Source organism: Doryrhamphus excisus, chromosome 1 (genome assembly GCF_030265055.1).
Source record: "Doryrhamphus excisus isolate RoL2022-K1 chromosome 1, RoL_Dexc_1.0, whole genome shotgun sequence".
NCBI lineage: Eukaryota > Metazoa > Chordata > Actinopteri > Syngnathiformes > Syngnathidae > Doryrhamphus > Doryrhamphus excisus.
Genome location: NC_080466.1, coordinates 34209010 through 34231854, shown reverse-complemented (window position 1 = coordinate 34231854; position 22845 = coordinate 34209010). Strand labels below are relative to the sequence as shown.

At 42.1% G+C, this 22845-nt stretch overlaps 2 protein-coding genes and 1 long non-coding RNA gene across 7 annotated transcripts; 2 read left to right on the top strand and 1 right to left on the bottom strand.

The window, feature by feature from the left end:
- Positions 1-142: 142 nt before the first annotated feature.
- On the top strand, positions 143-6497 carry LOC131132758 (uncharacterized). The gene is made up of 13 exons (XM_058078674.1): positions 143-200; positions 513-624; positions 1799-2002; positions 2108-2218; positions 2923-3040; positions 3141-3424; positions 3599-3709; positions 3816-3960; positions 4332-4615; positions 4720-4830; positions 4943-5075; positions 5202-5309; positions 6063-6497. Exons 2-13 carry the CDS (start codon positions 529-531, stop codon positions 6116-6118), a joined length of 1761 nt encoding a protein of 586 aa, XP_057934657.1. The 5' UTR covers positions 143-200; positions 513-528; the 3' UTR covers positions 6119-6497.
- A 3153-nt stretch (positions 6498-9650) lies between these two features.
- LOC131132764 (heterogeneous nuclear ribonucleoprotein C-like) lies at positions 9651-18633 on the bottom strand. 5 transcript variants are annotated; one of them, XM_058078687.1, is made up of 9 exons: positions 18470-18633; positions 14549-14651; positions 12384-12652; positions 12173-12245; positions 12034-12084; positions 11729-11937; positions 11530-11643; positions 10272-10447; positions 9651-10187 (listed from the first exon to the last, which is right to left on the bottom strand). In XM_058078687.1, exons 2-9 carry the CDS (start codon positions 14551-14553, stop codon positions 10083-10085), a joined length of 1002 nt encoding a protein of 333 aa, XP_057934670.1. In that variant the 5' UTR covers positions 14554-14651; positions 18470-18633; the 3' UTR covers positions 9651-10082. The 5 variants fall into 5 exon arrangements, with proteins under 5 accessions (XP_057934670.1, XP_057934694.1, XP_057934677.1 ...); XM_058078711.1 differs by having other exon boundaries at positions 11765-11937; XM_058078694.1 differs by having other exon boundaries at positions 12034-12081.
- LOC131132783 (uncharacterized) lies at positions 13991-22837 on the top strand. The gene is made up of 3 exons (XR_009130430.1): positions 13991-14055; positions 22252-22384; positions 22498-22837. It is a non-coding gene; the product is annotated as an uncharacterized LOC131132783 (long non-coding RNA).
- Positions 22838-22845: the final 8 nt, after the last annotated feature.

The following is a 22845-nucleotide window of genomic DNA, read 5'->3' as shown; positions in this document are numbered from 1 at the left end:
TGCTCAAGAGCAAGTTTGTCTGGCAATCTGGTTTTCATGGAATACGGAAGTGACTGCGCACCTTGCAGGCAGGCGTGTTCTTTCTTCCACGGCCACACCTTAGCAGAGCATCATCGCTGATGTTTGCGTATTTAAGGCCTGCGCCCGTTTCCAGCAATCATTGGCATCCAGAGAACGTCCTTACGCTCCTTAAAGCTCAGGTAAACCTCTACGAGTTTATAAAAATCAAACCTTTATATTTTATTTGAATATTCTGTGAGTAAATGATGTGGCATTATTATGTAGAAATACTATGTTTTGTTTATGACTAAAACAAAAAAAAATTTATGTGATATTTTTTTACCTTGTCCTTATTAAGCACACTAAATATTAATCATCCTTATTATTTTATTTGTACAATACGAGCACCCTGGTTTTGGAAACCGTAGCTTCAAAACAGGAACATACTGCATTATTGAGAATTGTTTTCCAGCTACTGTGGTCGTAATATTATGGTTGGTTTTTTTTGGCAGTTGAATTTGAACGACAATGGAGCACGGACTCATCCTACTGGTGGCCGCCTGCTCGGCCTTGTTGCTTCCTGAAGTGCGAGGAACAGCTCACCTGTCGTTCAGCACCGCAGAGGTTGGTTAGTTTTGGTCCTTGTTCACTGAGAACCAAGTAGCCCAGCAAATAAACTTATATTATTATTATTATATTATTATGGCTTCAAGCTTCTACTCATGCAATTATTCACCATTTGGGAAAGGAATCATACTTTTCAAGACAGGAATTACCGTATTTTCCGGACTATAAGTCGCACTTTTTTTCATAGGTTGGCTGTTCCTGTGACTTATACTCCAGAGCGACTTGTAAATGAAAAAAGTGTTTATGTTACACAAACATTCAGGTTTTTTAAATGAAGACCCTAAATTGTTGTGAGGTACGTACTTTAGGGTCATGAAATTGAACTTTAAATTTTCCTTTCAAGAAAGAGTAATTTTTTTGTTGAAACTAATTCCATCCGATGTTTACAAAATTGATTTCGATTCAGTTTTTTAATGTTGACATGCACGTCTTGTTATTGTAAGACCTTTTATGCTCATATTTCGACCTTTTGTATTGAGTGTGGACTCCTAAAAAGCAGCTACACACAATAACCCACACAGAAAACTTTTGAGATCTTACAGAATATGCACCTATTCCAGCTGTATTTCCTTAGATTTCCCGCCTCCGGGCACGCCCACTCAGCTGTGATTGGTCACACGCCCAAAGTACATTGGGAAAGGAACCATACTTTTCAAGACAGGAATTACCGTATTTTCCGGACTATAAGTCGCACTTTTTTTCATAGGTTGGCTGTTCCTGTGACTTATACTCCAGAGCGACTTATAAATGAAAAAAGTGTTTATGTTCCATAAACACTGGACACCTTTTGTGTTCATGTTTATTCTTGGTGTAGCTGAATAACCATTGTGTTAGCATATCTTAAACCAATTCCGTCTGTTCTCTATTTTATTGTTCGAACTTGCCTTCCAAGATGATGTAATGTCTGTTTTGGTCAATTAGTTAAAATAAATTACCTGTGACTTATGTGACTTATACTCCAGTGCGACTTATGTATGTTTTTTTCTACCTAATTATGCATTTTTGGCATTGTGCGACTTATACTCCGGAGCGACTTATAGTCCAGAAAATACGGTAGATCAACCAAATGTGACAAAAGCCTGTATCAAAGTGGTTCTGAAAGGCTACGAATCCCTAGTTCCTAGTATGTGGAGCCAACTCAGCCATCCGTTCTTACCCGGTCTTCCCCCAGGTGAGCGTCACCCAGGATGGCTGCGGCGAGACCGTCCTGTGCTTGAGTGAGCCAAGTGACTGCGACCCTGCAACAGATGACCCTTGTCTGTTTGCGTCTTTGAATGCTACCTCCATGGACTCTGACAGTTTCGACTTATATGTCGGCCTCAGTGGAATGTCCATGGGTTACATTGCTTTGGGACTTACCCAGGACGAAACTGAGGTGAGGCACCCTCGAACACACTCAAGAATACAGCCACGATGGACCAAGGGGCGAAATCGAGCATCATATTAGGGTCTGATGAACTCTCTTCTCATCTCTCCACAGGGTACGACCATGCTTTTTGTGTGTGGAATAAACAGCACTGATAACAGCTCATTCTTTTTCACCACACTGGACAAAAACAACAGCGATAATGAGCTTACTCCAAATGAAAGGGTGAGGATTTAACTTGACTGCGACATAGAAAACGTCGATATTTTGTACGCCTCAATGGCTGCCGATTCAACACAGTTGATTAAAATGAACGCACGTATTGATGCGACGCGCGTATGGACTCAAGCCATGCACACATTGTTCATTGGGGCTGAGCATGTGACTAATTAGCATGATGAGTCATTATTAACTTTCAAACCTGTTTCCTGTGCAAACTGAAGAGAACAAGATTGTTTTAAACTGTGCAGACGGCGGAACCTCCTTTTGAAATGCTAATGGTAGTGCGGAGCCAATATGTTTGTTGCACATACTATGACATCATCAGTTCCATTTCAGTAACACTGTTTCATTTCTATCGTTTTAAGCTAACACGCTAAGTAGTCGAAGAGTGCTTATGAGTTGAGTCAACATTGCTGCCGGCATTTCTGCGGTCAAATGCATGACACGGACACAGATGTCGGAAGCGGTGGCGGAGTGACCATACGACAGAAATAAACAGAACAAAACAGAAATAGCTTCCTTAGCAAATCAAGTGAGCTGTATGTGTCCAAAAAAAGAGCACCCGTATTCGTTCAAATATTTGAAATGACCACAAATGGAAGACATGATGATGTTTGTGGACTGTATATCATTGCTTAGAAGTGTCGCTTGTGATATGTCGCAATATGATTGGTTGGAATGTGAACATTTCATTAACCTCACCCCAGACTACAGAAGAGATCCGTGGCACCGTGAACGACTCACTGATCCAATGTAACTTCGTCATTCCAAACGTCACCACCACCACCGCCGTGGTGTTCCTGGGAAATGGAACTGTCACCGACAGTAAGTGTTCCCTGACCCTTAGACTGTGCGAGCATTGGAAGGAATTCATGTTTCCATCGCGTCCGTCTAACCTTACATGGACTTTGCTTAACTTCTTCAGATACTCCCGAAATGTTCATGGACATTTTTAATAAGACAGTGAACCTCACCGACGTGAATGGTATCATCACTGCCAAGACTCTGAACATCAACCGAGACGGCTGCGGAGATACCAAACTGTGCGTGGAGTCACCGGATGACTGCGATCCTCAAGTCGACACCTCTTGTCTGTTTACGTCTCTGAACACCATGACCGACATGGACTCCGGCTTCAACCTGTCTGTGGAGCTCAGTGGAAACTCCCCGGGATTCATTGCAATGGGACTCACCCAGGATGCAAATGAGGTGAAGCCTGAAGAATCAGATCTTCAGTCAATCTTGCAGGGATTCCTGTTCTTGGTCCAAGAGCAGCCATCCTTGAAAGTTTGAAGGCGATCGGTGAAAAGTTGAAGAACTCAAAGCAGATAAAGGAAAGACGTTGACGGCCTAAATTAATTCTATGGTTTCCTTTCTTCTCAGGGCATAACCACTCTTTATGTGTGCGGAATAAACAGCAGCAATGACAATGCATTCTTCTTCCTCACACTGGACAGAAACAACGCTGATGGGAATCTTACTGAAAGTGATCAGGTGACGACCAGTCATGTCTCGATCGCGGGAAATTCTTGCTTTATCATATTCTGAAAACATTACACTCCATAATCCGGATTAAATGTCGATTCTTCGCCCCTCTCAGGTTGTGAGCGACCTCTGCTATGCGGTGAATGACACATCCATCCAATGTACTTTCACCATAGAAAATGCAAACTCAGTTACCACCAGAGAGGCTTCGGACGGGTCCGTCGGCAACGTTCTCCTGGGAAATGGATCCCTCGAAAACGGTGAGACCAAATAGATCAACACACACATACTTTACATTAGATTAGATCCAGATTGGTTAGGAATTTGGTTGGAATATACATTGGAACATCTGTGTAGGGTTTGCATGTTCTTCCGGAGTTTTCCCTAAGTACTCTGGCTTCCTCCCACATCAGAAAAACATGCACGTTAAGCTAACTGGAAACACTAAATATGAGTGTGAATGCTTGTTTATACTTTGTGTCATGTGACTAATTGGCGACCAGTCCGAGGTGTACCCGTTTCTTTCCCTCAAAGTCACCTGGGATAGACGCTAGTTCGTCCATCGCCCTAATGAGAACCCTAGGAGACAGATAGAGGGATAAGTGGTCTAACCTGTGCTTTCATTTTTCAGGCGAGGTCACTACCTTTGAGCCCACCGTGACCACTGAACCCCTGAATTTCACGAACCCAAATGGTAGCATCACCCCCCCGATGATGTTGAACATCAACCGAGATGGCTGCGGGACAACCATCCTGTGCTTGGAGACGCCAGATGACTGCAACCCTGAAACCGATGAGGACTGTCTTTTCACGTCCATAGATGCCACCGACACTGACCCCCTCATGGCCACCATCAGGCTCAGTGGAAACTCGTCGGGATATGTAGGATTCGGACTTACAGAGAACGCCACTGAGGTGAGGCACACACTTGGATCGGAAGGGGTTTTAGCTAAACATGGACCAATGAATTCTATCGGTCGCCATGAAAGTAGGATGCCATTGATGACCTTTGTCCTCAGGGAACCACCTTGCTTTTCGCCTGCGCGCAAAACATGACGGGAAACGGGACGTTTTTCTTCAGTGTGTTAATCAGAAACAACACTGACGGCACTTTCATTGAAGATGACAGGGTGAGTCTTCAATATCTTCAGTATCTCCTTCTTGAACTCCTCTGCTACCATATGGACTTATGTTAGGTTGGGAAAACTATGAACAATATTTCAAATCCTTATTTCAACACAGGAAGTGACTAATGTTGGTGTGGTGAACGGCACATCCATCGATTGCGAGTTCAACTTTATCAATTTGGAACCGAGACAGATTGTGAATGAAACAGTTTCCACAGTCTTGCTGGGCATTGGAAATGTGACTGGAGGTAAAGGCCTGTTTGGTTTTTGGCGTCAACTCGCCTTTATCTATTTGAATTCGAGGACTGGTATTCAAACCAAAGAGTGATCTTTGGAAGAATGAATCTAAGACTCCACCGCTTTCCCTTTTTCAGATGTTCTTGGACCATTTGAAATCTTGCTGGATTCGCTTGTGAACCTCACTGATGCCAACGGAATGATCTTTACGCCCGCAAGCGCTGGAACCACGAAGCGCAGTGACGGTAAACAACTAACTACCAGACATGACATTTGTTGATTGTGTTTCTAAACTTGTCCACATGGTAAAATCCCAACCAAGCAAAACGCATCCCATCTAAAACCACCTTATTGGTTACACGAAAGCAAACAGGCAGATTCATTCATTTTCTACTGCTTATTTTCATGAGGGTCGCGGGGTGCTGGAGCCTATCCCAGCTGTCTTCGGGCAAGAGGCGGGATGGGGTACACCCTGGACTGGTCGTCAGCCAATCACAGGGCACATATAGACAAACAACCATTCACACTCACATTCATACCTATGGACAATTTGGAGTCGCTAATTAACCTAGCATGTTTTTGGAATGTGGGAGGAAACCGGAGTCCCTGGAGAAAACCCACAAATACACAGGGAGAACATGCAAACTCCACACAGAGATAGCCGAGGGTGGGATTGAACTCGGGTCTCCTAGCTGTGAAGTCTGCACGCTAACCACTCAACCACCGTGCAGCCACAGGAAGATTCAAGGCATCAACATTGTTGATGCATTGAATAATGATATACAGCACACCATAAAATCTAATCTCACACTTCTCAGTGTGAATGCAATTAAGCACTCAAAAAATATTTTAAAAAAGTGCATGAATTGAGACAAAGTGTAAGGTTTACAATAGTTGCCCAAACAAACTGCACCAAGGTCGGGGCTGGGAATGTCACGCTGCTTTACACACTACCACGTTAACCTACATCTATTTCTTCTCTGCTCTGCCCCGTGCAGCCATGTTGATCCTGCTGAGCGTTTTCACAGTGTTGGCCGTGCTCCGAGGCCAATGAGCCCACACATGAAGTGGAAGAGGAGGTCATCGGTTCCAATGAAAACACAACAACTGCAAACACGACGTGTATTCTATTAACGTTTTTTACCATCTTCTAAGTCTACCCACTCGGACGTGTGAAGCTATTTGGCTTTTAGATAGAGCAGCAGGGTTCTGCTAATGGGCATCGTCATTATAGGAGCAGCTCATTGGAGCCCATTTCCACGGAAGAGAACTTCAGGTCTGACAAGTTTGAACTGTTTGAGAAGAACCAAAGCCAGGTTGCAATTTGTTTTGTGTTCATTTTGCGTTCAATGTGCATGTAGCCGCAGTGTAAAGTATTTATGGATTTTACGTCATCTGAAAGCATGAATAAAGTTTTGTCCTTTGTCCTAAAATTTGGTCCTGTGTGGCGACATTCAAAAATTATTTACTGTTAATTTTTCCATACATGCAAGACAGAGAAGAATCAAGGTACCGTTTTTCTCTCTCTGGAGCGAGATAACATAAAAAAGACAAAAAACTAAACAATAAAACATAGGCATGCAAAAAAGGCAGTCTTTGTGTAAGACATAGACATCAATGTTATTCATTTTATATCAAAATGACCAAAAAATGATCTGACTGATGAGAAACAACAAAAGCTTTCTAATGACTTCTACTCCACTGCTGTCATTCTTCCAAATAGAAGAACGATGGCGTCTGAGTAATTAAGCGATAATTAAGTTACTCCACCTCACATGGGAACAATATATTAGAATGTTGATTGTCAAGAGTTATTAACTGGCCTTCCAGCGTTCTCATCACTGCTGCTTGGGCAATTAACGCAAGTATTTATGAAGGGGCGGGGCACAGAAAGCAGAACGGCTCCAGATTTATTAACTTTGTTTTCTTTCATACTCATTGTGGACATCAGTGACAAAATGGAGACCGATTCCAAATTGGCGAGGTTTTGCGTGGGTTTTCTCCGGTTTCCTCCCACGTTCCAAAAACATGCTAGGTTAATTGGCCACAGGTATGAATGTGGGTGTCTTCCCACCTCCTCTACCACCATTTTCCTCCTTTGTGAAGCTGAAACTTTGCACCAAGTCGGTTGATTCACTGCCAAGCCAAATCGTACTCTTCCCAACTGGACCAACTGTCCCACAGTTCTGCTTCAAGGCTGACTCAGCACGCTATACAATATGTTGTGTACTTTATTTTGTATTTGACATTCAAAGTAAATGCAAATGCAAAGCAAATATTCAATGGCTATTTTTTTTGTATGCGAGATCCTTTTGCTTCTCATAAGTAATATGTACTAAAAATCAGAGATACTTTCCTTATAGTAGTGTGTGACTTTGGATATGTATGGCTACAAGATGACAAAAACAGTCATGTCTGGAATGAACTGTGATGTTTTTCAGTAAAAAAAAAAAAAAAAGCTACCATAGATACCATCATACACATTACATAATACACTGCCTGGCCCATTACCCATTCCCCATTTACTTCAGGTCAAGATGTCTACCTGTACCTGAAGGAAAAACAGCACATACTGTATTCTGGACAGAGAACACAGATGTACAGATGGTTGAGAAACCATCTCTGAAGACAGACCGCCACCTATCTCCCACATCCAAAGCAGGCCTTCCATCCCTTCCCATCACTCAGGATAGAGCTGTCCTATCCAGCCACTCCACTGCATGTCACCCCGGTCGTGAAACTATCCTTGGTTGGGGTGTGCCTCTACCTTAGAGACTAAGTACTTGGACCTTGCACCTTCTCCTAACATTAGAGCTGTTTTACGTCAACATCTGACATGGACCTGACAGCTTGGAGGCGCTGCAGCGGAGGGCCCGGCTTTGGAACTGGACTATTTATAGTAGGCTATAGTCTATAATTAATAGTCATATGTTGCCCTCTCGACCTTCAGTGCAGCCTGGTCATCCTGGAAGGGGAGTTCTGCTAATAGCGGCATACACGGTACCATCCGCGGAAGACTATTCACAGGCATCTAGATACTTTATATTCATCTATGTAATAATAGCAGTGCAGGCAGCAGTTCACAACAGATCCCGCTGTAAATGATGATGATGGCTGGGTTTGCTTGAGAGATGAGCATCACAAGTGGATCAGACATTTTGATGAGCCTGTTTCGCGAAGACAAGGATCTGACAAATTCTGAGTCATAAAATGCAAATTATATTAATTAAAATTTGACTAATTTTATTTTATGTATTTTTAAGAATATTTTTCTTTTTTCTCTCACACACTTTTTTTTCAATCTCACTGAAACAATACCATAACATTGATGTTTTTTCTCTCCATGTTAGCTTATGATGGCTTATGTAATTTTTGCACTAGACTGTGTATGGTTGGGTGCCTCGGGCTGGGTGAGGGTGGTTGGCTATGGTTTTTTTTGTGTGGATAAGGAATAATATATGTTTTTGTTGGGATGAGGTTGACATCTTTTTGACATAGTAATATCAAAACTGAAAAAACAAAAGGTTAATTAAAACAGAACAAATGTGATTTGGAATACAAAAAACTGAATTTTGGAAAAAATTTGACTAAGCCTACTAATATAAATAAGCCTGTCTCTAGTCTCTAGTCTAGTTTACGGACAAGAACCACCAGGTTCAGGAACAGCTTTTTCCCAACAGCTGTCTCCTTGCTGAACTCTGCCCCCCATTGCCCACCCATTCCACGACTTACATGTCCCTGCTGACCTATGCCCTCCCCCATCACTTCATTGCACTATTGTACATATACTATCTGTTGATTCATTGATCATACTGTTTATAATTTATATAATCTGCAATAACCATACTCTACTCTAGTCACTTCACTGCAATACTGTACATATTACTGCTATTATATATTGTCATATCCATACTGTTTATAATCTGTATAATCTACAATAGCCATATTATAGTCATTTCCATACCCTAGTCACTCCATTGCAATACTGTATATATTACTGTTATATATTGTCATACCCATACTGTTTATAATCTGTATAATCTACAATAGCCATATTATAGTCATTTATATCCCTGTACATATCCTCACTGTATTATAGTCATAGCCTGTATAGTTTTATTTACATAGATCTGTCCATACTAATGTACTTATAAAATTGCACTTCTGGTTGGATGCTAACTGCATTTTGTTGCCCTGTACCAGTGACATGAGCAATCACAATAAAGTTGAATCTAATCTAATCTCCCTCCCATGCAACGCCCCTTCCAGTGTTATGTGATATGTTCATGTGTTCTGTGTATAGTGTGAATTGATTCAATGCAAGTTGCCACTTACAGTATACTAAAACTCAACTGGCATCATAGGAATAAAAACGGTACATTTATGGAGGACCTCCTGTATTTGCAGAGTAAAATCTGTTTCTAATACTCCGCCCCTCGTGTGGCTTTCTAACAAGGCAAGCATTGACACGGTGCAGCGATAGCAGAGTACTTCACAATGCTACTTATGTGTAACCAACAGTAAAGATCTGTATCATTAGGTTGTGTGGGGCATATTTTGAAGCTCACAACCTGAAAGCAACAAACTTAATTTTTAACATTTTATTGCAATTTATTCCTTTACAGTAAAACAGAAAGTGAATAGTATAAAAAAAACGGACCTACACAAGTTGAAAGCAACTGATGTATAACGAAGTGGGTTGGGGGAGGGCACAGGAGTAGCTATGGGGGCGGGCGCGTCTACTAGCTAAAAAAGAAAAGAATCAAACCGCACACGGAGTCTGTTCAGCTGTCATTCGAGACATGCTAAAAGAGCCTATAGCAAGTTATTCCTGTCTCGGCGGTGCAGCCGGTCACAAATAAACAACACCTTGATAACGCTATGTGTGGGTACGTGCCATGTACGTTGCTGTGCATGTCGGCAATGTTTTTTTGTTTTTTTTTCCTCTCTTTGTATCTACACTATGAGGGTTAAAACTGAAGTTTGAGTTCCTACTACAAGCGGCGATGGGGAGGGGTCTACGAGTCGTCTTCACCATTGATGCTGTCTGCATCATCGTCTCCGTCCACATGCTCGCCTTCCTCCTCTTCTTCCTCCTCCTCCTCCCTGCCTTGGCTCTTCACCTTCATTAAAAAAAAACACCAAAAAAGAACATTTGGATACTATTCTTCAACTGTGAGTCGGCGGTAATACTGGTCCATCAGTACCTCTTCTTCATCCTCCTCCAGCAGGTCTCCCTCCTCTTCATCGTCATCCTCGTCGTCTTCCTCAGAGTCGTTGAGGTCTGGGGTTTCCCTATCCCTCTTAATGCCCTCATCCTTCTTGCTGCTCGGGTGAGGAGGGGAGGTCACCTCTCCGGGCTCTGGCTTCAAAGTCTTGGACTCTGTTGGACGCAAACAAGTTTGGACCGACGATCATGCCCTGCTTCACAATGTCAGAGTACATGCTGGAATTCACTGAGCTGCAGTTCCTCCCAGTACTGCCAACACATACTAACTCCTTATTTCTAAGATCACAAATAATTAAACTTGCTGAGTTGTTGGTAGATAGTTCATCTTCCAACATCTAAAATAATGCATAAGGCTAAAAATAAGCAATTAGCTAAAAATGTCATCCAATACTTCTCTACAAGAGAGGAGAAATATGATCTCAGGGAAAAAGTACATCTGAAACACTTCTATGCTAGGACTACGTTATGCTAGCGATAGCATTTCAGTATGTGGAATCAAACTATGGAATGGATTGAGTAAGGACCTCAAACAATGCACAACGATGAGCCAATTCAAGAAACAATACAAGCAGTTGATGTTTGCTAAATACAAGGATGAAGAGTCTTGAACCAGTCATGATGTGCTATATATATCACTATATTGACACTTACTATGGTACCCATTATGGCATTGGATGCTCATATCACCTCCTACTTTGGTAAGTGACAAAAATAAATAAATAAATACCTAATAAAATACAGAAATACACACAAATATTACGGAGAGCAGGAAGTGAGCAAATATAACGGTTACTGATTGTAAAAGTACCAGATGGAGTGGTAGGATTTAATAAGCTTTGCTTCTTCCTACTCCTTTTGGACATGTGGAACTGTGACCTGATTGTGTGATGCATTCAATTGTAATCTGATGTATGTTCAAATGAAATTAAACCATTACCATTACTTACATCTACCAACATGGCTGTTGCTAAGACAATTATCTTGTCAGCTGTTTAGGGCCAGCTGTTTGATATTATTCAACCCCCATTGCAGGAAAGGGTTTTCGGAAATTGAAAAAAGCATTTAAATCATGTTCATAATAAAATCTTACAAGGAGTTCTAAAATACTGTCTAAAAGACTGTCTTTTTATCTTCTGCATTTGAGCTACTGTAACCAAGCAAATTCCCTTGCGGATCAATAAAGTCTGTCTAAGTGTAAACAGGAAGTGAATGTCCCTCATTATTTACACTCGTACCAGACTTCTTGCTATGGTCCTTCTCCATGCGCTCCAGGCTCTCCAAGAGGTCGTCCACTTTGCTTTTAATTTGAGTCAACTCGCGCTTGATGGTCTGCAGCTCGTCCACCTTGACTGCAGGAAAAGAGGCAAATGGCTGGGTTGAGCATCTCTCCACAAGCAAGCGGCATTACAGTCCATCAACAGCGTGAAAATCTACCACATTGAAGACCAGGCTGGCAGGCAGACGACTCACTACTTCTGGACGAGTAGGCCCTCTGGCTGCTCTTGGAGGACGAGGAGAAGCTGCTCTTGGTGCGGCGGCTGCTCCCACCGCCACTGAGGCTGACCCGGGGGCGTTTGGACGGGATGACGGCCCGGGACAGGGGCGGAGGTGGGGCGGGGACACGGGACGGGTACGAGTACATTCTGCAGTGGACCCCATCACAAGAGCGCATGCCATCTCCAGTGAGAGCTGTTGGTTGCCACAACAAAGGCTGTGTCTCGCCCTGACGGGCTACTCACCTGTCATAGTAATCTCTTTGAAAGTCATAGTCCAGGTCAAAGGAGGAACTGCTGTGAGAGAAGAAAAATGACAAGTGCCATGAATGTCTCAAAAGTTCAAAGTAAAACAACAATGTCTAATGGGAGCATGTTGACCAACCTGTACATGTCTCCAGCTGAACGCTTGGTGGTTTTGGACCGATGCGGTTTGGGTTCGCCGGCAAGGTTGATGTCTGAGGCAAAAACAGATCATGAGCCTCCTTCACAACTTAAATAAATCCAAATTCCCACATTTGACCAACCGGATGACAAACTGAACATTTGAACCATGTATGAACAGACAAGCCATGATGACAAGCGGCATGTCTTACCAAGCACTTGACCCACAATCATCCGTCCATCCTCCCCACCAACAGCGGCGCGGGCATTCCTCTCGTTGGCGTACTGCACAAAGGCGTAGCCCTTGTGGACGGAGCAGCCAACGATTTTGCCGTACTTGGAGAAGATGGCCTCCACGTCGGCTTTGGTGACCAGCAAGGTGTTGAGGTTGCCAATGAAGACCCGCGAGTTGAGTGAACGCGGGTCCGTCTTGTTGGTGACGTTGCTGCTGGCCATGAGGCTGGAGGAGCTGGGCGAACGACTAGCGGGACGAGAAACACAACACAACAGACACACATTTAGCCACAGAGCAACACGCCGCACTGCCCCTCCCACCGCCTTGGCGCCTCTTCCTGTCCACTCCTGAGGACATCAGCGGGGACGTCAGCGAAGATCTGGAAAAAAGACGGCGACTCGAGGGGGCATTTAGCCTTTCTTATAACCTCCACCTAGGAAGGTGTGTTGGCACTACAATGGAACCCACTCACTGAATCATGTCGACGTAAACCAAATTATCAATCGCTTGTGTTTATATCACAATCTCACATATATACATCACGTCTCCATATATTTTATACGCTAATCTAACAGAGGTGCTGCGATAATTTGATAATTCGCTTGTATGTTTTGACTACAGTGGCTTTCAAGCTTTCATAGATGCACAAGTCTTTCTTCTGGTGTCTTTTACTTTAAAGGTTCATTTGCACCGAACAGGAAGTTTAATGCTGTGTAACTAGACAGTAGTTATGCTGCCTTTATCATTTCACGCTGCTGAGCGATAATGAGGAAGTTAACAATAAAAGACATAGCCCCATGGGCGGTTTGGGTGGTGAATGGCAGCGTCTCATTTCCGTAATTGGCAAAAAAGGAAGTAAAAAAAACATGAAAACCAAAACAAACTACGGATGAACTTGCTGCTTGTTGAAAGTTGCTTTCATGTCCGATGCAAAAAGTGTCTTCACAAGATGAGCTGCTAGCTGCGTTTTTTTATCTAGCAGGGTCTGACATAAATAAATAATAAAAAAAATAAATAAATACAGCGATACAATCGTTAAGGTTGCTACCACTTATTCTCCGACAGACTAAGTGTGTTTTATTGTGTTTATGAGCGAGGTCGAATCGATAACGCCAAATCTATTTGTGGCTGTCACGTAAGTGGGTTCCACTGTAACTAGTTTGCTGCAGGAAAGGCTACCAAAGTAGTATTTAAAACCAAAACAATTCAGATTAGGAAATGACTAGCAGGCTCCCCTCGAGTCATCGCTTCTAAAACAGTCATGCCTTGCGGCTCAAAAGAATGAATCACAGTTCGAAGACCCTGCTCATTGCTCCACAGAATCACATTTTAGCACCTGCAAGAAGAGAGATTCAGGTAACAGGTAACTATGACATCATAAGACATCACGAGAAAACCCAAAACAAAATGTAAATATTCTCAAACAATTATAATGTGACAAGTATACAGACCGTTCTTTGGTTAAAGGGATTTAAAGGACCTTAACATACTGTGAGGTCATGTGATATTGCACATTCAGGCTACTGCCAAACAAAATAAACATTTCGTACGTAGGCTAATGAAGAAAACCACCACCTGTGCTTTGGGGAAACACCACCACACCTCAAATAATAACACTGTGTGTCACGGGTAATATTTATGCAGTATCGGTAAGTAAAGCCTCATCTCCAATAAACACAGTAACACTTTTAGATGCCTGTTAGTCTCGGCAGATGTGTAAACACCCTCCAGCCACTATATGTGAAAATATTTTAATCAGGAGATAAGTTGAATTTGAAGAAATTGTTAGGGGAGGGACGCTCATCCCATTTAAAAAAATGTGATGATAGCGAGATGATATCGCATTGCTGATATATAATCTAATAATGGTGATTAATCGATTCTAATCAAGGACACACCTATGCTCGGCATCCTAACCCGAGATTAAAACAAGACGGACGAGTACAATTACTCAGTTATGTATTAGTGTTGTCCCGCCCTGTCGCCACACAAGAAAAGGGTGAGGCCTTTGCTGGCTTCCCAGATTTTGAGGCCCCACATAGCATACATCAACAGTGAGTGGACCCCCCCCCACCACCCCCTCTCGGAGTGGAAAGGAGGAGGAGGAGAAAAAAAGGGTCGTTTGGAACAGTCATGACTCACTCCATAGCGTCTGTGTGCTGGGCAGTCGTCTGTCTGACACTGGGGGGCTGGGCTCAGTTTGGGCTGGTGTCTCGACCTTCACCTTCGCCCCTCGCGATTTTTACTGAGGCGACAGAAAACAACACCTCAGTCAAGCTAAGCAGAGTTACGTCGAAGCAAGTCTTCTTACCTGTATGGAGTATGTACAGGAGGGCAGTGGGAGGAGTGGGGGAGTCAGTGGCTAGTAACATGAAAACACATTGTCCAAGAACCAGCTGTCTTGGTTAAGGGGAAGGGGGCGGATCGTAGTTCCGAGTAAAATGGCTATACCATCACGTTTTCTAGTTGTCTACATATATACGGTAGCCATCTAGCAGGGGCTAACATTTACTGAACACTGGATACAGAGGCACATTTTAGGGGAAGAAAATCAAGAGTCTGGTGATTGTGGGTCAGTTAAACATGGCTGCACGTCAAAACGTTTGTCTTTGGCTACATTCACATGCTTTAAACTGGTGAAACACCAACGGGAATGCAAGGCCACTAGTTAGCGATGTCTGTGTAAAGAAACGCTACCACCAAGTGTTAGTTCCCCATCACGTATCCAAAAACACATTATGAGTATCCTTTGCCAGCTTAGGTGCGAATTTAACAGGTGATGAATAGTGGAACCTCAAAAAGAGAGGCATGAACGTCAAACAATCATCATGTGAGATCAAGTGTTTTTTTTTCCCCTCCTTGATTTGAGATCATTTTTTAGAAACACTTGACAAATACTGCATGGAAAAGGTTCAGTACAATATTAATAGTACAATTCATTAAGTAGGGTTGGGCAATAATTTATATGTATTAGTACACTAGTATAGAGTCTTCCTTATACCGGTTTAAATAATGGAAAAGAGGCCGATGAGTTGACTGTGCGCCGCAACAGACTTTAATGAGACATTAGATTTATGAAATGCTGTCATTGTGAGGAGAAGGAATGTTCCTATGGGGTATTTACTCGGTGCACCGCTCAATTGTGGTATAAAGTACTAAAAAACACTAAAACGCCTCCTCACGAACTATACTGACTGAAATGGCGATAAACATCGCCAAAAGTTGGCAGTAGCTTGGAGCATGAATGAAAGCTAGTGGGGTTAGCTTAGTTTAGCATGCTCGTATGGTAGCATGCGCGAATCAGGCTGCATTACTTCAGCTTCACCGCTTTAATGTAAGAAGCGTTTTATAATGTCCGATGACAGCATGCAGGTTCTGAGTAAAAAAAAACATGTTTATTAACATGTTTATTCTTGTACTCAAAAACACTTTTACTGTGTAAACAATAATATCTGCATATGCCATTGGAATTACATGGGTGACGGCATCTTCCTTGATAACAAGCTTGGGCTGACATCCCATTACAACCGTTAGCCTGTTTGTTACCAATAAATAAATGTGCTTCACAATTTGCAAAGTGCATTTCATTATATGGCTTAAGGTTTGTGGCTTTTTATTCATGACTCCGCTGAATTTAAATTTTATATATCGTCATATCGTGATACATCCCAAACATAGGATATATGCTACGGTCTATATCGCCCAACCCAAATTACAAGACTTCCTTTATTTGCGCAATACCTATAAAAACACCAAAAAGCTGACAGTATCGTTCCAGCTCTTTAACGCATCTTCTACATTGGTTTTCCTTGTTTGTTCCAAAATTTTTGACAAAACCCTAAATGTACAAAAACCTAGGCAATTTTTCATTGGAAATCATTCATTAAAAAGTAATGCAATCAATCAGTTCCAATCACCCAAAAATAATAAGTACATATGATAGCTAATTATACAGTTTACACACCAGAAACATAATTATAAATGAGGAACGCATATACCCTAACGTGGACTTCCCATACATCCTGGAGAGTTTGAATTCCACAGTTTTCTTCATCTTCATTATCAAATTTTAAATCGCACTTCGTCCCCATGTTAGGTTATTGACAGTGAGCCAGCACTTTGTTTGGGTTACTCGATTTCATGTAATGATACACGACGGCTAGTTTTTTGTTTTTTACACGCAATACTGTACAAAAACTGTGTGTACAAGAATCTTTCTGAAGAAGCAGCAAACAACAAGAAGCAATGTTATATACTATTAAAAGTATGTATTTACTCTGCCCCATATGGTGGTTAAATTATTTGTAGAAATTGTAAAATGTGCCGAAAAACCTCCGCCTGTACTGTTAACGATTTTATAACAAATGACCCTGGAATTGGTTGAGTCCATTTCCATTATTTCCCAATGGTAAAATTTATTTTTAAGTTATAACAATGTGGAACTGCTAATGCCTTGTACATTGAGTTAGACTGAAGGTTCCACTGTGTGCAAGTCTTGTGACACTTTTAATGTTGCAAAGTACTCAAAAGTATTTAACAGCACATATCATTCGGCTTTACTAACAAATGTGTTTAGCATTTGGACAGAATTGTTAGTCATTTTCAAGAGCATTTGTTGTTATGCCTCCAAAAAAGGCGGGTGACTCATAGACAAATTGATAAAGCAACAGCGGCATGATGAGTTAAAAACAGCCTCACGTAAAAGGGCCCTTTGTTGTAGTCATTTGCTGACATAAAACCCCCAAGTTGGAGTTGCAATCCTATTAAATCACATGAGCGTCACAACAAGGAAATGGGCCCGATGTGGCTTGACTAGTATTTCAAGAATATAGGCTCTGTCAATTAACTGTCTTCATGTGCGTCACTGGCTTTTAGAAAAAGTACACGGAATGAAAACAGACATGTATTAATTGGTGTGCCATTACCAAATGACAGAGGGGAAGCCATAAGTTGGGCAACGATGAGTTGCTTATGTCAAAGTTGATTAATGCTGTCCATCTTCAAACAATATAATGTATTAGAGTGGATGACCCTTACTGCATGAAAGGACCTATGCAAGACATGATTGATTGATAGGGCATGTATGTGAAGAGCCTCTAAATAAAAGCACTACATATAGTACACAAATAGGTTTGCATTCAGGATTTCACACTGAAGTTGGTCACTAAAAGCTGATGTGGTGTTTATTTGGCCAGTGAAAGTAAAGGAGGGGTGACTTATGTATTTTCAATATAAACCACCATAATACTCTTTCAGTTTAACAGACTTTTAATCATTAAATGTGTAAAGTGTTCTGCAACAAAACTGAAGCCACTTGCAGGCAGTCCATACAAAATCTGAAAAAAAAATCCCTCGTCATCATCATGGCAGGAAAAACACTGCAAGGAAACTCCCCAAAAATAACCGACTGTTCAGTCTGAGCCAGAAAAGCAAAACCTGGTAAGAAAAAGGACCGAAACCACTCACAACACGCCCGACTGGACACGCACAGCGCCACCACCAGGCATCAGAGTGAATCAAAGGCCCTACTAGCCTAGGCTAGTAGGCTAACAGGCGGCTAGCGTGGCTAATGTTTAGCCGGAGCTAAAAATGCAAAGCAAACAATTCAGCTTCCCGTATCCTCCAAAAATAGCAAAACCAGCAAAAGTCTGCATTGTGTAGTCGGTAATCTGTGATGTTAAGTGGGTCAGGACGAAGCTCAAACTATCACAGCAGGCGAGCTAATAGCTAACTAACTTAGCGGTTGGGTCGTCTGAAAAGCGTGCCAAAAACACATCAGTCCAGTCAAAGGTAGGTCTTCTGAACAATCGCCTCAAAAATCAACCTATTCAAACTTGCAAAACTGGAAGAAACTGCGGCTAGGATGCATCCAAAGTGTCGTGTTTTTGTTAAAACCACAAACAGCCTTTTTTCAGGGGGTGGGGGCGAGCGTCTAGCTAGCCAGCTAGCTTGCCGCTCGCATTCAGCCCACTCGCAAAATAGAAAAAGCATCGCTGAAAAAAAATCCAAAAAGAAAGGAAAAAGGAAGGAAAAATGAAAAATATCTGGGAACAAAATACTCACCACGACCGTTACGAGCAAAATGCCTTGCTTTCGGTAAAATCTGTCAAATTGTTACTTAGGTCGTCCTTTGCGAGCACAGGCGTTCGCCCCGTGAGCAGAGAGGTAGCTTTCTTCTAGCCGACAAGCTAACGAAGAGGCTATGGCGCATTATGGGGTGGGTGCGCTGGTTTTGTACGATGACGCGGTGCGGGCGAGCGGGACCTCACGGTGCGATATCACTTGATGGACAACAGTGGTCGCCGGTGTGTGTTACAACTACAACCATACTCACTTGTGGTCGGATAATCGGATGTTTTTTTTATTGAAACGTCTCCACTAGCTACATCATCCCTAAATCACACCATCCATTTTATTTATGTCACATTTTGGCAGACTTATGTGAGACATAGGTTACAGAAAATAATCCCTCCCATTTAACCCCAACACTCAAGACACACACAATAATAAAGTTTATACGTTTGACCAATTTAGTTCCAAATACAGCAGCTTGTTGCCATTGTGACTAATCGGTACATACAGTACACATGAAATGAATACCTCGAAATGAGACATTGCAGCAGTCCACCAAGAGAGGGCAGTGTTGTTCTATGTCTCAGTCTATTGTCGCGTAGTTAGATAAGATAAGATAAGATAAGATATGGCTTTATTCGTCCCTCATGGGGAAATTTGAAATTAAAATGAATTAAAATTTGAATTTAAAATGTATTCAAACACATGAATGAGAGTCAATATGATGTTTGAATGGGGTGTAATGGAGCCCATGGTGCCTGATGAGTGAAAAATATAATAAAAAAAATATATGAATTTGAATCATGAATTATGGTGGCAGACAGGGGCCAACATGCCCCTGCAAGATCAAATGAATTAATACAATATATACACACCAGGAAAATAAGTGTGGTTACACTTGTTGCACAGGCAATACTGATAGATGGAAGATAGATTGTCAGTAGAAATACTCACTATGACCTAAGCAAGGAATAAACTGATCTTTGTTCATCATAAATGAGTGAGATCACACGGATTGCATTAACCTGAGGCAAAGAGAGTGAATTTTTTTTGTCCATCTGGTTCAGTTTGAGTTCTGCAGCATTTGTTTACGACGTGTGTGCATCATCCCAGGGATTCTGCAACACTTTTGCACTTCCAGCAGTGTAACAAGATATGTATGTACTGTATGTACGCCCTCCTCTTGTGTATTTCTGTCAAGTCTTATGTTGGGAGCAGATGTTTGAAAGCCTTTCAACTCCAGCTCCAAGTTTGGATATGATGACATGCGCACATGTGGAGGGCAAAGCTCGGTGGTGATGCAGCCAGTGATGTGAAGAACATACATTTTATCCTTTCTATTTGTTCACTAACATACCGCAAAGACAAAAAAATGACACATTTCACAGCAAGCCTTATCTACAAACAAGAAAATGTACTAATAAATGTGCGTCGCTGGCTGTTTTGTGGCCATTCCCACAACACTAATGGGAGAAAGCGCTCAACTGCGTTGTTAAAATGCACACTTGAGAAAAACAATAATTTCCACTAAAAGGCAAGAAATTAATCAGCATTAATTCAGCATCTCCTCCAGGGCCATGTCTCTGGGAATGGATGGATAAAACCTCTCATTGTAGGACTTCTGTTTGATCAATGACGGGCATTAATGAGCAACTGTGTGGTCATAGCTAACTTGGCAATGTGTTTAGCTTGGAAATCATTTTTTTCCATCTTGCAAACGTCTTTAGTTTACATTACACATCTTTTAGACCAGGGTTGGCCACACTTTTTCCAGTGAGGGCTGAGTACATCACAATGTACATACATTTGCTACATTAGAAATGCTAACACCAAGCCAGTTAGTCCAATCCATTGCACTCCCGATGCAAATATTAAGACCGGTTGAAAAATAGCAAGAATTTACATTTTGCACTGTTGGATCTCAAAGGTCTTATGATGCCAAAAAAAGTTAAACAGAATGAAAATACTTACTTCATAAAACATTTTTGTTGTCATTGATAACTATTTTGATTTTGACACAAACCACCAGTTAGTTTCATTCATTCATTTTCTACCAGTTATCCTCACGAGGGTCACAGGGGTTGCTGGAGCCTATCCCAGCTGTGTTCGGGCGAGAGGCGGGGTACACCCTGGACTGGTGGCCAGCCAATCACAGGGCACATATAGACAAACAACCATTCACACTCACATTCATACCTATGGACAATTTGGAGTGGCCAATTAACCTAGCATGTTTTTGGAATGTGGGAGGAAACCGGAGTACCCGGAGAAAACCCACGCATGCACGGGGAGAACATGCAAACTCCACACAGGGATTGAACTCGGGTCTCCTAGCTGTGAGGTCTGCTCGCTAACCACTCGACCGCCGTGCATCCCCCATTTAATCTTAAGAATAATTAAATATTCCAATTGCTTTCCTTTTTGCAGTTCCTCCAGCCTTCTGAGGTAGAGCTAGCCTTTTCAGCACATCACTCCATGAGAAAGATCCATCATTCTTTTCCTAAAGTGCCAAGTTGGGTTTCTTACTGCCAGTGGTCCATCAGATTCTTCCGAGAAATCTTGGGCTCAGTTCAATGCCCACAAGCCAATGTAATACTGGCTCCTGCATTTGGATGCAAACGTTGCGATGACAAAGTCGCCAACTACCGGAGTTGAGACATTTAGTTCTCTATTTCATGCTCAGACGTGTCATCAAACGGGATGGCAATATGTAAACTGTTTTTGGCGTTGTGTGTATTTTCCGTCTCTTCATGGGCACATTCAATTGATGGCTTTTTCGGTGTATCAGTCGGGATTCTTCTCTCCATGTGCTTTTTGTTGGTTTGTTTCTTGGGCTGCTGACTTGTGGGGTGAATATCAGCAGGAGACATAAAAGAATCTGAATCACTCCGTGTGCAGTGCAGGGCCTGGTAGTAGAAGGTAGCCCAGCAGAAAGGGTGAAACCAGGCTGCAGGCTGCTTCTCCAGCTTGGTGGTAGGCTGGGAAGATTCATTCATTCATTCATTTTCTACCGCTTTTTTCTCACAAGGGTCGCAGGGGTGCTGGGGGGGGACACCACTCGACCGACGTGCCGCGCTGGGAAGATTATTGACACAAATTATTCCATATTCTGTTTTACTCAGCAAAGTGAGCAAAACGCTATAGCAATGGTCACCATTTTGGAAAACACAAGCCATGTTGGAAATTCTCACTTGATTCTGACGTGATTCTGAAGTGAAGTGAAAAAACAGTATTTGCTTTAAAAAACAAGTCACTATACTAGATATGCAGAAAATGTACTTTGAAAAGCAAAAATCCAATACAAAACAACAAAAGGAGAATTACCATCCATTTTCTATGACGCTTATGCTGGAGTCTATCCCAGCTGTCTTTTGGCTGAGAGGCAGCATACACCCTGGACTGGTCGCGAGCCAATCGGTATACCGAGAGTACTCGAAGAAAACCCACGCACGGGGAGAACATGCACACTCCACACAGCGATGTCCAAGCGGAGAATCGAACACAGGTCTTCCCAATCCCCTGACTGTGTGGCCTACGTGCTAAAAGGGTCATTGAAATTTTGTTTAAAAAAAAACCATCTTGATGATCCCCAAGACCTTTGAGAAAATAGTGTCCCATTACATCTGGCGTAAAAGTAACAAAAATCATACCAACAGTAAAATATGGTGGTGGTAGTGTGATGGTCTGGAGATGTTAAGCTGCTTCAAGACTTGGAAGACTTGCTGTGATAAATGGAACCATTAATTTGGTTGTTTACCAAAAAAATATCAAAGGAGAAAGTCCCAACCAACTTGGGTTCTGCTGGAGGACTATGATCCAAATCACATCAGCAGGTCCACCTCTGAATGGCTGAAGAAAAAGAAAATGAAGACTTTGGAGTGAACTAGTCAAAGTCCAGACCTGAAGGTTTGGAGTTTCATTTATAAACTGCATTTTGTGTTCAGCTGTGTTGTCTCTGATCATATTTACTAATTTTTTATGTTTTTTTGTTGTTGTTTTGTTGCATTTTATTTGTATAGTGTGCAGAAGGCCAGGATGCTGGGAAAGATGGGGATGCTGAAGAAGATGAGGATGCGGAAGAAACTCGGAAGGAGCTGAGGATGTCCCACTTGACAAAGCTCAAGAACACAAAAAAAGCAGACATGTCTGGAAAAGCAAGACAAAGAGTTTGATCGGGACCTGGCTCCTTTTTTTTTTAGGAGAGTGGAAAGTGAATCTTGAGGGAACAGACCCAATAGATTTCTTCCTGTGTATATTTCCAGAAGATCTGATGGATTAAGTAGTGCTCAAATCAAACCTATATTCACTGCAAATTGTGTATTCATTACAAATTGGCCACATTGTTGTGGTTGGAGTTAATTAGCTGA

Coding starts and splice junctions, on each gene's coding strand:
- LOC131132758 (XM_058078674.1), top strand. CDS start 529: ATGGAGCACGGACTCATCCTACTGGTGGCCGCCTGCTCGGCCTTGTTG. Junction 2,219..2,922: donor AGCTTACTCCAAATGAAAGG/GTGAGGATTTAA, acceptor ACCTCACCCCAG/ACTACAGAAGAGATCCGTGG. Junction 3,425..3,598: donor TCACCCAGGATGCAAATGAG/GTGAAGCCTGAA, acceptor CTTTCTTCTCAG/GGCATAACCACTCTTTATGT.
- LOC131132764 (XM_058078687.1), bottom strand. Junction 12,246..12,383: donor GATTGTGGGTCAAGTGCTTG/GTAAGACATGCC, acceptor TTTTTGCCTCAG/ACATCAACCTTGCCGGCGAA. Junction 12,085..12,172: donor TCAGCTGGAGACATGTACAG/GTTGGTCAACAT, acceptor CTTCTCTCACAG/CAGTTCCTCCTTTGACCTGG.